This window comes from Oncorhynchus clarkii, chromosome 29, assembly GCF_045791955.1.
Source record: "Oncorhynchus clarkii lewisi isolate Uvic-CL-2024 chromosome 29, UVic_Ocla_1.0, whole genome shotgun sequence".
NCBI lineage: Eukaryota > Metazoa > Chordata > Actinopteri > Salmoniformes > Salmonidae > Oncorhynchus > Oncorhynchus clarkii.
In genome coordinates, this window is record NC_092175.1 from 37,281,071 (window position 1) to 37,291,988 (window position 10,918).

Sequence of the window (10,918 nt, forward strand, 5' to 3'; positions counted from 1 at the left end):
CTGTGGAATAGAGTTCCATGTAGTCATGGCTCTATGTAGTACTGTGTGCCTCCCATAGTCTGTTGTGGACTTGGGGACTATGAAGAGACCTCTGGTGACATGTCTTGTGGTGTATGCATGGGTGTCTGAGCTGTGTGCCAGTAGTTTAGACAGACAGCTCGGTGCATTCAACATGTCAATACCTCTCACAAATACAAGTAGTGATGAAGTCAATCTCTCCACTTTCACCCAGGAGAGATTGACATTAATATTAGTATTATATTAATGAGTCTGGGAGAGAGCATATAGGCAGGTCTAAAAAGGGCTGTTGGTTCATTGATTGTGCAGGGCAGCTTACAGTTAGCCTACAATTACAGTGAACTTGTATTTGATTTTGAATAATCTAATAAGGCATTAAGTTTATATTTTCATAATTAATAGGGTGACATTACCTTTAGCTACAGAATATTCACCACTGAGTTTCCAGCTCATCCTCGCTCTCCTTCATTCCTTTCTCCAGTGTGCAGAGAGAGGGGCTGTCAACAGTTTAATTATGTTTTGTTGTGAAAAACATGTTATTATCGATGCTCCCAAACATGTCAACAACTATATACTTGTTCTGCTCTGTTGGACTGAAACTACATCAGTCCCATTCAATCACAGAAACATTTCTATCTATAGATAATTGGTATATAAAGATAGTGACTGGGGGTATATTAAATTATGAATGGGTATGTAAAGCAATTGGGTACAGTAGACTATGTTAAACTATCATTACAGCTGCCCCAGGAATAGCCCATATTAACTTTCAAGGTATGACAGATAAATAGTGAATACATGAGCACCAATACACCAGCCATATGTTGACATTTATTAACAACATAAACAGGAAGTACGGTTCTGTCCATCAGAAGAAAAAAAAATGGAATAGAACAGAAATATTCAACAAAAACATAGTTTGCTGGTGTGGGGCACCTCACTCACACTACATTTTTCATCCCTTATTCACCCTCTCACTTAACTCAAGTCCTGCATTCATTCATTTAAATCACTCTCTAACATTCCATCTTTCTCCCCAGACAGTAGAACCATGAGACCCCACTATAATTTGGTGGGTCCGTCAAGTGCTGTGTATTAGAGAAAGAAGTTCACACACATCTGTTGACGTGTCTCAGTTCATCGGACACCCTCTGTCATCACACAGTCACAGCTGTCACCGTTTGTGTGTGTTCAGTCCTCCTCCTTCTCTATGTACGTCTTGGTGGCTGAGCGTGCCATCTGTCTGGCCAGGTATCTGTCTCTGGCTGAGGTCACGGTCTGCTCACTGCTGCGCTTGACAAACTTACTCACTTTACTCTCCTTTCCCTTCTTCTCTGACCCCTCTCCCTCCTTCTCTGAACCACCCTCCTTCCCCTTCTCTGACCCCTCTCCCTCCTTCCTCTCTGACCCCTCTCCCTCCTTCCTCTCTGACCCCTCTCCCTCCTTCCCCTTCTTCGCTGACCCCTCTCCCTCCTTCCCCTTCTTCGCTGACCCCTCTCCCTCCTTTTCATCCTTTCCGTCGGTTTTTATAGTCTTCTTTTCTCCATCCCTATTCCTCTCTTTCTCCCTGCCCTTGTCCCTTTCTCTCCCCTTGTCTTTGTCTAGCTCCCTCTGTTTCTCTTTCTCCCCGTTCTCCTTCTCTCCGTCTTTCGGGCTCCTTTCTCTCTTCCCGTGTCTCTCCTCTCTCTCTTTATCCCGCCTCCCCCTGCCCTCCTCTCTGTCTCTATCCCTCTCCTTTCTTCCATCCTTCTCATCTCTCCGTCCACCATGCCTGTCCTCCCTGTCTCTCTCTCTGACCCTCTCTCTATCCCTTCCTTGGTCTCGGTCTCTCTCTTTGTGTCTCTTCTTTTCTCTCTCTCTATCCTTCTCTCGCTCCTCTTCTCCACTCCCAGAGGAAGGGGACCTCTGTCTGTAGTGGCGTTTGGCACCAGGGGCCGGCTTACTGAACCCTGCCTTCTGATCCTGCCCCTCCTCGCTGTCACTATGGGAACTGGGGACGTGGTCTTGTGAGGGAGGTGAAGACGGTGGGGATGGCGCTTCTGTCTTGACTTCTTTTGTACTCTGATCCCTGCATTGAGAGAGAGAGGAGAGTTCAATCTAATATTCATGTACACATACTGGTAGTGAAGGGAGATATTTTAGCTGTGTTTGTGAACTCTGACCTCGGTACAGAGCGGTCTGGTATGGCCTCCTCTCCTACGGTCTGGTTCAGCAGGTGTCTGTAGAAACCACTCAGGTCTTTCTGCTTCTTCACATCCAGAGCAGCTAGACACAAACACACAGCATGGCTTTGTTTATTCTATAAACTACTGGATTCATAGCAGACAGTTTCTCCCACACACATCTGTTCATAAACACACATGCGCACGCACACACAGCAGTGTCTCTCACCCTCCATCGCTGCCTCTCGCTTTTCTTTTTCCAGCTCCTCCTGTCTCTCCTTGAGTTTCTGTCTGTAGGCTGAGGTGACGTAAGCCTCCTTGTCTGCAAACTGCTCTCCCTCCGCCTCTCTCTCCTTCTGAATCTTCCTCTCATCTCTCCGTTCCTGCTCCTTCTTCCTGTCCTCTACCGCTTGTAGCAGCTGGTTGATGTATTTTGGCTATGGAGAGAGAGATAAAGGAGAGAGAGCAGTATGAGCAAAGAGGAGAGGAAGGATGAGTAGAGTGGGTGGACCTAAGTGACAAAGGGCAAAATGGAGAAAAACACAGTGAAATTATGAGTAGAGGAAAATAGGGGGGCGGGGGAGCAAGTGAAAAGGGGGCGGGGGAGCAAGTGAAAAGGGGGCGGGGGAGCAAGTGAAAAGGTGAAGGAAAGGGGGGATTGAAATGGAAAGGATAGAAAATTAGAGAAGATTTGAAAAGGTGGGAGGAGGCTGGGGGTTGTTCTGGATCTGCTGCACCTTCCTGTCGGTTCCTCCCAGCATTTTCTTGCTGCTCTCCAGCCTCTGTTTCTGCATGTCATCATAGACACCATCGTAGTCATACACACTGCTGTCCTGCTCTAGAGCCTTCTGCATCTCCAGACGTGTCTGCCACACACACACAAGAGAAAGATGGGTCTCGGTCACAAAATACATACAGAAGCAACTTCTGGAGAATTTGTTGTTACCACCGGAGGTTTCTCATTCATCCATTCACTCACCTGTTTCATCATCCTCTTCTTCAGAGCCTCCTTCTGCAAACTCTCCCCAACCGAGGTCTGGAAGACAGGACCACACATCATCGCTTCAATCGTTTGGCAAAGCTTGCAACTCACTCACACTCATCTCACTGGACGCAACAAAAGGCATGAGCAAAGGAGTGGAGAAACTTCAGACTTCTCTAAATGATCTGTGACCCACACACAATGTAATCTTCTTAGGCTTCCTTGCAAAAGAATTTACTACCAATTAGCCTCGGAAAACCCAGGCTTCTCACAAGTACACAAGACTAGATTTGGAAGGATGGCCCTGCGAGACTAACTATCAGCATATCTCAATAGGATTCAATAAGAGATATAGATGGACATTTAGACCTTTTTCCTACCTCTTCATCAGAGTCATCCCCAAACACTGAGGGCCTGGGCAAGGTGACTGTCTTAGACGCTCTCTTCTGGGGTATGATCAGGCCGTACCTGGGAACAGGTGACATGAATGGACAGCAAGCACCAACATTTGAAAGAGATAAAGTGGGGTTAACTAACTAACGTTAGCTAGATACAAGCTCTTCGTTGCGAAAATGAACTGAATTTCCGTGATCTAAAATCTAGGCCAAATCCGGTTTGTGTTCTCTTCTCTAAACTACAAACTTCATTGCTTGCATGAAGGTGGCAATGCGGGACCGACTGGCTGCTACCGTTTGCTAACTTGATAGCTAACGTTAGCGAGTAGATAACAATGTTGTTGGTAGTGGATTGCATGGTCGTGCACACATTGCTGCTTGTAGTGTGTCCAGTCATTGCACACGGCGACCATAAGAAACAGCGAAGAAATAAACATGTTTGTATTATAAATACCTATCTAGTTGCGATAGAATAACATTTTTGTAGTGTCAATTTCTACTTACTGTTTACTAGGTGCCGCCATCTTACTCCTTGAAATATCTCTGAACCGCTGCGGCAGATTCGTTGGCAAGCGAACCCTGCCTTCTGATCCTGCCCCTATTAAGCCTTCAAAAATAATTTGATGGTTACAAAAAACATGTACAATATAGCCAGGTTTATATACATACATATAATACGGTTATATTTTCTCAATTCATCTGGAGCCTTGTCGTCGTCGCTGTATATAGCGAAAGTGCCAATACCAATAATCGGATTAAGATCAGACGCTCAACATTGCAGCGAATTGGATAATTGTATTTTATTTATTTAACTAGGCAATTAAGTTAAGAACAAATTCCTATTAACAATGACGGTCAAACCCGGACAACGCTGGGACGCCCAGTCATGGCCGGATGTGGAGAAGAATCGTTCAGATGGACATTTCAGGGTCAACGTTTTAGTAGGCTCAGTTTATTGGTCCGAGTAAAACAATGTTTATTAATACTTTATCAGCAAAGGCCTGTCTGTAAATGTACCTAGTAAACTCCAGCAGGTCTAGAGTGAATCAACGAAGATAGTTGCTTGGACACAGTACACCGCCACTTCGGTCGTCACTAGTTACCACCAGCACAAATAAATAACCCCCGCCTATTTCTCTTCTTAAAATCAGATTTTTAACCTAAACACACTGATAACCGTATGCCTAACCTTAAAGCATGAAAAAGCTATTTTGACTTTGTGGCTGTGGAAAGTCGTCACTTCCACTGCCAAATCAGAGAAGAAGAGGCGAGGCCTCCCGAGGGGCGCAGTGGTCAAAGGCCACTCCAGAGACTCTGGGTTCGAGCCCAGTCTCTTTCGCAGCCGGCCGCGACCGGGGGGTCCATAGGGCGACGCACATGGTTAGGGAGGGTTTGGCCGTCAGGGATATTATTGTCTCATCGCGCACGAGCGACTCCTGTGGCGGGCCGGGCGCAGTGCCGCTAACCCGGTCTCTAGGTGTAGGACACATTGGTGCGGCTGGAACCGGGTTGGATGCGCGCTGTGTTGACCTTCGCCTCTCCCGAGTGATGAGACAAGACAGTAACTACTAACAACTGGGGGTAAAAATAATAAATAAATGAGACGAAGCGAGAAAATCTACCGTTTCAATTACCCGGAGCGCCAAGCTTCTACCCCCAAGCCATAAGACTGCTGAACAATTAATCAAATGGCCACAGCCCACCGTGCCGCTTTGAGGACAACGACACCCATTGTTTGGCAGAGAGACAAGTTTCTTGTCAGTATATTTATAATCTTTGGCCAAATGAAGCACACAGATTATCCATTATATTGATCAGATACGCAAGTGGCCGTTCTAACAAGGAAAATAAATGTCTTTAAAAAATGGAAGGCAGTCGGGAGGAGGCAAGACTACGTGGGACCGTTCGAGCCAACAAGATATGTGTGAACAACAGGCACAACTCTAATATATTGTTTTTTCAACAAAAAAAGTCAAGTGTCCTACATATATCTGTACACTCGTAACAACCTAAGCATTATGACACTTATTTTAGATGAAATAAACCACACGAAGCAAATAAACCATGCAATTTTTTTCGTTAACCAAATGTAACACTCTCGTTGACCTCCATACAAAAACTCCTTGATTGGTGAGCGAAAAAAACGAAATGACGCCACCTGCTGGAAAAGACAGATTTTGGGCCCAGTTATCCCTCTCGCTTTGCCTTTTCCTCTCTGGCACAACCTAGCCCAGAGTTACCCAACTGTCGGCCCGTGGGTGGTTTTATCCCCCCCCAAGTTTTCTGAGCTCATTTTTTTAAGACTATGAAAACACCAGGAAATCAGCTTCAAGTGATTTTTATTTTGGAAATCTGTTCCAACTGATTCCCCCACATAATAGAGAGACGTGAATGTATACACATAATAATAATGAATAATAGTTGATTGGATTTATATAGCACTATTCTACAAACTGAGGTACTCAAAGCGCTTTACATAGTAGGGGGAAACTCACATCATCCATCATTAATGTGTAGCATCCACCTCAGTGATGCACAGCGACCATTTTGTGCCAGAACGCTCACCACACATCAGCTATCAAGTGGAGAGGTGAGGAGTGATATATGCCAATTAGGAATGAGGTGGATGATTAGGTGGTCATGATGGAATGTGGCTAGGTTGGGAATTTAGCCAGGACACCAGGGTGAACACCCCTACTCTTACAATAAGTGCCAGGGGAATTTAAATGACCAGAGTCAGGAGTCAGTCCCATTTTAACATCCCACCAGAAAGACTGCACCCTACACAGGGCAGTGTCTCCAAATGTAATCAAGGTTTGCATGTATTATGTTTTAGTCCAATATTACATCTGCTTGGGCTTCTGGAGGTCAATTTGAAGTCTACAAATGGTTTTTCCTATGTTCAGGACCCACGACCATCCGCTCAAGAAATTATTGGCCCGCCGCTGATTTAACCCAAGGGCTGGCAGATGGCGATATTAGTTGTTTCGTTTTACTGTCCAAAAGGGAATGCATGCAGCCTATACACTCGTATCCCCCGTGGACCGGTTCGTACATAAAACATCCATTCAGGCTGCAAATGCAATCGACTTCGTCCTTAAATTTCTTTATAAAACACAATTTTCCACCACCATGCTAGGTTAGCTAATGCCTGTCCTGGACCTTGCGTATCGCGTTCACCCAATCAAGTTGCAGCAGTCTTTAACTTTGAAACGTCAGAGCAGAGGTGAAAAAAACCAGACTGCTGCAACCTGATTGGGTGAACGCGATACGGAACATTCAGGACTAGCATTAGCTAATCTAGCATGTTTGTGGAAAATTAAATGGTGTTTCATAAAGAAAGTATGCATATTATCCCATTTTTTTCCGCCTTCTCGCCATTAAATCGAGGAACCGAGTGTAAAAGCCGGCTGCATGCATTCCCTTTGGACGGTAAGAGGAACACGACGCAATATCGCTCTCTGCCAGGCTTTGGGCTACAGCACAACCGTTAATTCCTATTTGCAGATGAGGAAGGCTTGAAAAAAACAAAACGTTTTTTTTATTGCATTTAATTACCGTAAAACCATAACAATTTCATGGGTTGTTGACTCTCCACCACCATGCCAGTTCTCCTTAGTAATACCATACCACTAATACCCACGCTTTCACACTTTCTCTGATTGTCATTATCTCTGCTGAGATCAGTGTGCTCAGAGAGCTACCCTGTGATTAAAGGCGAGGCGTTGATTCCATCCTGACTCTTCCGTTGTCTCTCCTGAGTGACTGTAAACCTCAACACCATTATCCCTGTCGTAATCCAAATCTCATCTCCCGTTCTCTCGGCTGCCACTGTTGTTTATCTCCTCACAAAGACAGAGAGACTCTGCTACTCAGGCAGAGGGACTACCAGGGATGGATGGATAACTAGAGCACGAGTGTATTCATTAGCACACACCCTAGAAAACAAGCGTTTATGTAAAAATGTTTTTGTTTAAGTTTGTTTCCAGTTGATACACCTCAGAGCTCTCTTTCATTCTTTGTGTGTAATAGCTCTTGCAGGTTGCTAAGTACTAAAATGGGCGGGGCCAGCGCTACTGAAACATGAACTGTGTGTATGTGTTTAACCATTTATTTTCACGTAGTCATGCTCTTTCACACATGCATAATTGTGTGGTGAAGCAATTATAGGCAATTAACAACTTAACAACCTAACAAAACAAACGGATTTCTGGCCATTGTGTCGAAAAGCCTCCTTAATGGGAAGTGTTGTCAGGGTGTTTGAATTCAACTGGGTAATTTATATGACTGTCTCCTTCTCTTCACAACTCATAAATATCTTTCCTCTACTCTTCTCCACTCATAAAGATATCTCCCCTCTTCTCTACTCATAAAGATGTCTGTTCACTATTCTTCACCACTCAAAGATATCTCTCCTCTTCTCTTCACCACTCAAAGATATCTCTCCCCTTCACCACTCATAGCCAGCAGCATACCACCCTGTATACCACTACTGGCTTGCTTCTGAAGCTAAGCAGGGTTTGTCCTGTTCAGTCCCTGGATGGGAGACCAGATGCTGCTGGAAGTAGTGTTGGTGGGCCAGTAAGAGGCACTCTTTCCTCTAGTCTAAAAAAAAATATATGCCCCAGGGCAATGATTGGGGACACTGCCCTGTGTGGCGTGCTGTCTTTCAGATGGGATGTTAAATGGGAGTCCTGACTTTTTGAGGTCATTAAAGATCCCATGGCACTTATCGGAAGAGTAGGGGTGTTAACCCTGGTGTCCTGGCTAAATTCCCAATCTGGCCCTCAAACTGTCATGGTCACCTAATAATCCCCAGTTTACAATTGGCTCATTCATCCCTCTCCCCTGTAACTATTCCCCAGGTTGTTGCTGTAAATGAAAGTGTGTTCTCAGTCAATTTATCTTGGAGAATAAAGATATCTCTCCTTTTCTCTTCACCACTCAATAAAGATATTGCTCCTCTTCACCACTCGTAGAGATATCTCTCCTCTTCTCTTCACCACTCAAAGATCTCTCCTCTTCACCAGCCATGAAGGGTTAGCTTCTCTGTTGGAGAAGACTCGACAAAGCATCAAAACCCTCTCATGGAGATAAAGCACAGTATAGTGGTTTAGGCTAAAAACTATTTACATTGGATGTTTGCTCATGTGTGTCTGTTTGAGTAAACAGGTGTTGTCATTGTGCGTATTGGTTGTCTAAACAAAACTTTGTTTTGCATCAGAACGATCCTTTAAAACAAAACAGACATTTGAATATAGCCAGAATTATAGGACAAGGCACACTATATTGTTTATGTAGACCTATATTGCTGTTGTTGAGCACACTGTATTATGGGGGATAGGGGCTACAGGAAGAGGAAGTGGTGGAGGTGGCGATACACTTCCTGCTGACATAACAGCTGTGTGTGTGGATGGTGTGAATACAGGGAGTGTCCCTAGAGGCACCCTATTCTCTATTTAGTGCATTAGTTTTGAACAGAGAACCTGGTAAAACTAGTGCACTATAGAGAGTACAGTTTGCTATCAGGGACGCAGATAATGTATGTTCAGAGTAGAAGTTTCCCTTAGGCACAGATCTAGGATCAGTTTACTCTCCACATCCTAACCCAGGGGTGGTCAAATTTTTTGTCTCGAGGACCACATCGGGATTTCGAAATTCAAAAATTCAAATTTCAGGCCAGAAAAATTACAGTAATTTCAAAATACACTACATGATCAAAAGTATGTGGACACCTGCACGTCAAAAATCTCAATCCAAAATCATGGGCATTGATATAGAGTTGGTCCCCCCCTTTCCTGCTATAACAGCCTCATCTGGGAAGGCTTAACAGTTGGCACTATGCATTGGGGCAGGTAGCATTCCCCTGGCATCAGCCTATCTCAGATTCGTCCGTCTGAATGCCAGATGGTGAAGCGTGATTCATCACTCCAGAGAACATGTTTCTACTGCTCCAGAGTCAAATGGCGGCAAGCTTTACATTGTGCATGTTGATCTTAGCTGTGTGTGGCCGCTCGACCATTGAAAGCCATTTCATGAAGCTCCCGATGAACAGTTCTTGTGCTGACATTGCTTCCAGAGGAAGTTTGGAACTCCCTATTGAGTGTTGCAACCGCAGACAGCTGATGCAATGGCCATTCCCTTCAGCACTCGGCGGTCCTGTTCTGTGAGCTTGTGTGGCCTACCACTTTGCAGCTGAGCCGTTGTTGCTCCTAGACTTTACCACTTCACAATAATAGAGAAGACATTTTACGAACTGACTTGTTGGAAAGGTGGCATCCTATGACGGTGCCACGTTGAATGTAACTGAGCTCTTCAGTACAGGCCATTCCACTGACAATGTTTGTCTATGGAGATTGCATGGTTGTGTGCTCAATTTTATACACCTGTCAGCAATGGATGTGGCTGAAATAGCCAAATCCACACATTTGAAGGGGTGTCCATATACCAAATAAAATGGTAATAATTCCCATGGGCCGGATCTGGATTGAATGGGCCCGTGGGCCGTAGTTTTCCCACCCCTGTCCTGAGCTCATTTATTAAACTGGGAAAACAAAAACTGATTTGGGTTTAGTGGCATCAACTACCTACTTGCGGTTGAAGAGAGCAGCAGCATAGTGCAAGCCCAGACAGGCAGCGAGTCTTGTGCCACAGGAGCTAAGAAACACAGTTTTGACTTTCTCCCTCAGATTCACCGTGCTCACTAGTTCAAAACTGAGCAGATAGTGGACAATGTAGGGTTTCAATCCAGACCTTTGTCCTGAAGACTTACTGCATGTAATAATAATAATTTATTCAACTTATATAGCGCTTTTCAAAGACTCTCAAAGCACACAAAAAAAGGCAAGTAAGTTCTCCCATGTCAACCTTCTCCTCCACACAATCCACTGGCTTCCAGTCGAAACTCGTATCCATTACAAGACCATGGTACTTGTCTACAGAGCAGCAAGAGGAACTTCCCCACTCTACCTTCAGGCTATGCTCAAACCCTACACCCCAACCTGAGCACACCGTCCTGCTAGCTCTGGTCTCTTGGCCCTGCCACCCCTACGGGAGGACAGCTCCCGCTCAGCCCAGTCCAAGCTCTGTCCTGGCACCCCAGTGGTGGAACTAGATTTCCCCTGACGTTAGGACAGCAGAGATCCTGCCCATCTTCCGAAAACATCTGAAACACTACCTCGTCAAAGTATCATAACCCCCCCCCCCCCCCCCCCCCCCCCCACTTGCACTTTACTTTTTTCCACCCTTACTAGCTCTGACATTGCTGATAGCTACTTTATTGAGGAAACATGTATATACTCTGACTGTGATATGTGGTTATCTTACCTAGCCCTGTAAATCGCTCTGGATAAGAGCATCTT

At 45.0% G+C, this 10,918-nt stretch overlaps 1 protein-coding gene across 1 annotated transcript; it reads right to left on the minus strand.

Annotated features, from left to right (window-relative positions):
- Positions 1-823: 823 nt before the first annotated feature.
- Positions 824-4,162, minus strand: LOC139388612 (nuclear speckle splicing regulatory protein 1). The gene is made up of 7 exons (XM_071135373.1): positions 4,062-4,162; positions 3,543-3,630; positions 3,160-3,216; positions 2,918-3,046; positions 2,410-2,617; positions 2,181-2,283; positions 824-2,086 (listed from the first exon to the last, which is right to left on the minus strand). The coding sequence occupies exons 1-7, from the start codon at positions 4,079-4,081 to the stop codon at positions 1,210-1,212; spliced, it is 1,482 nt and encodes a 493-aa protein (XP_070991474.1). The 5' UTR covers positions 4,082-4,162; the 3' UTR covers positions 824-1,209.
- Between the last annotated feature and the right edge of the window lie 6,756 nt (positions 4,163-10,918).

Excerpts from the sequence above, each read along its gene's own strand:
- LOC139388612 (XM_071135373.1), bottom strand. The coding sequence starts at position 4,081 with ATGGCGGCACCTAGTAAACA. Across the intron at positions 2,284-2,409 it reads GCGAGAGGCAGCGATGGAGG|CTGCTCTGGATGTGAAGAAG; the intron begins GTGAGAGACACT and ends GTTTGTGTCTAG. Across the intron at positions 2,087-2,180 it reads CCAGACCGCTCTGTACCGAG|GGATCAGAGTACAAAAGAAG; the intron begins GTCAGAGTTCAC and ends CTCTCAATGCAG.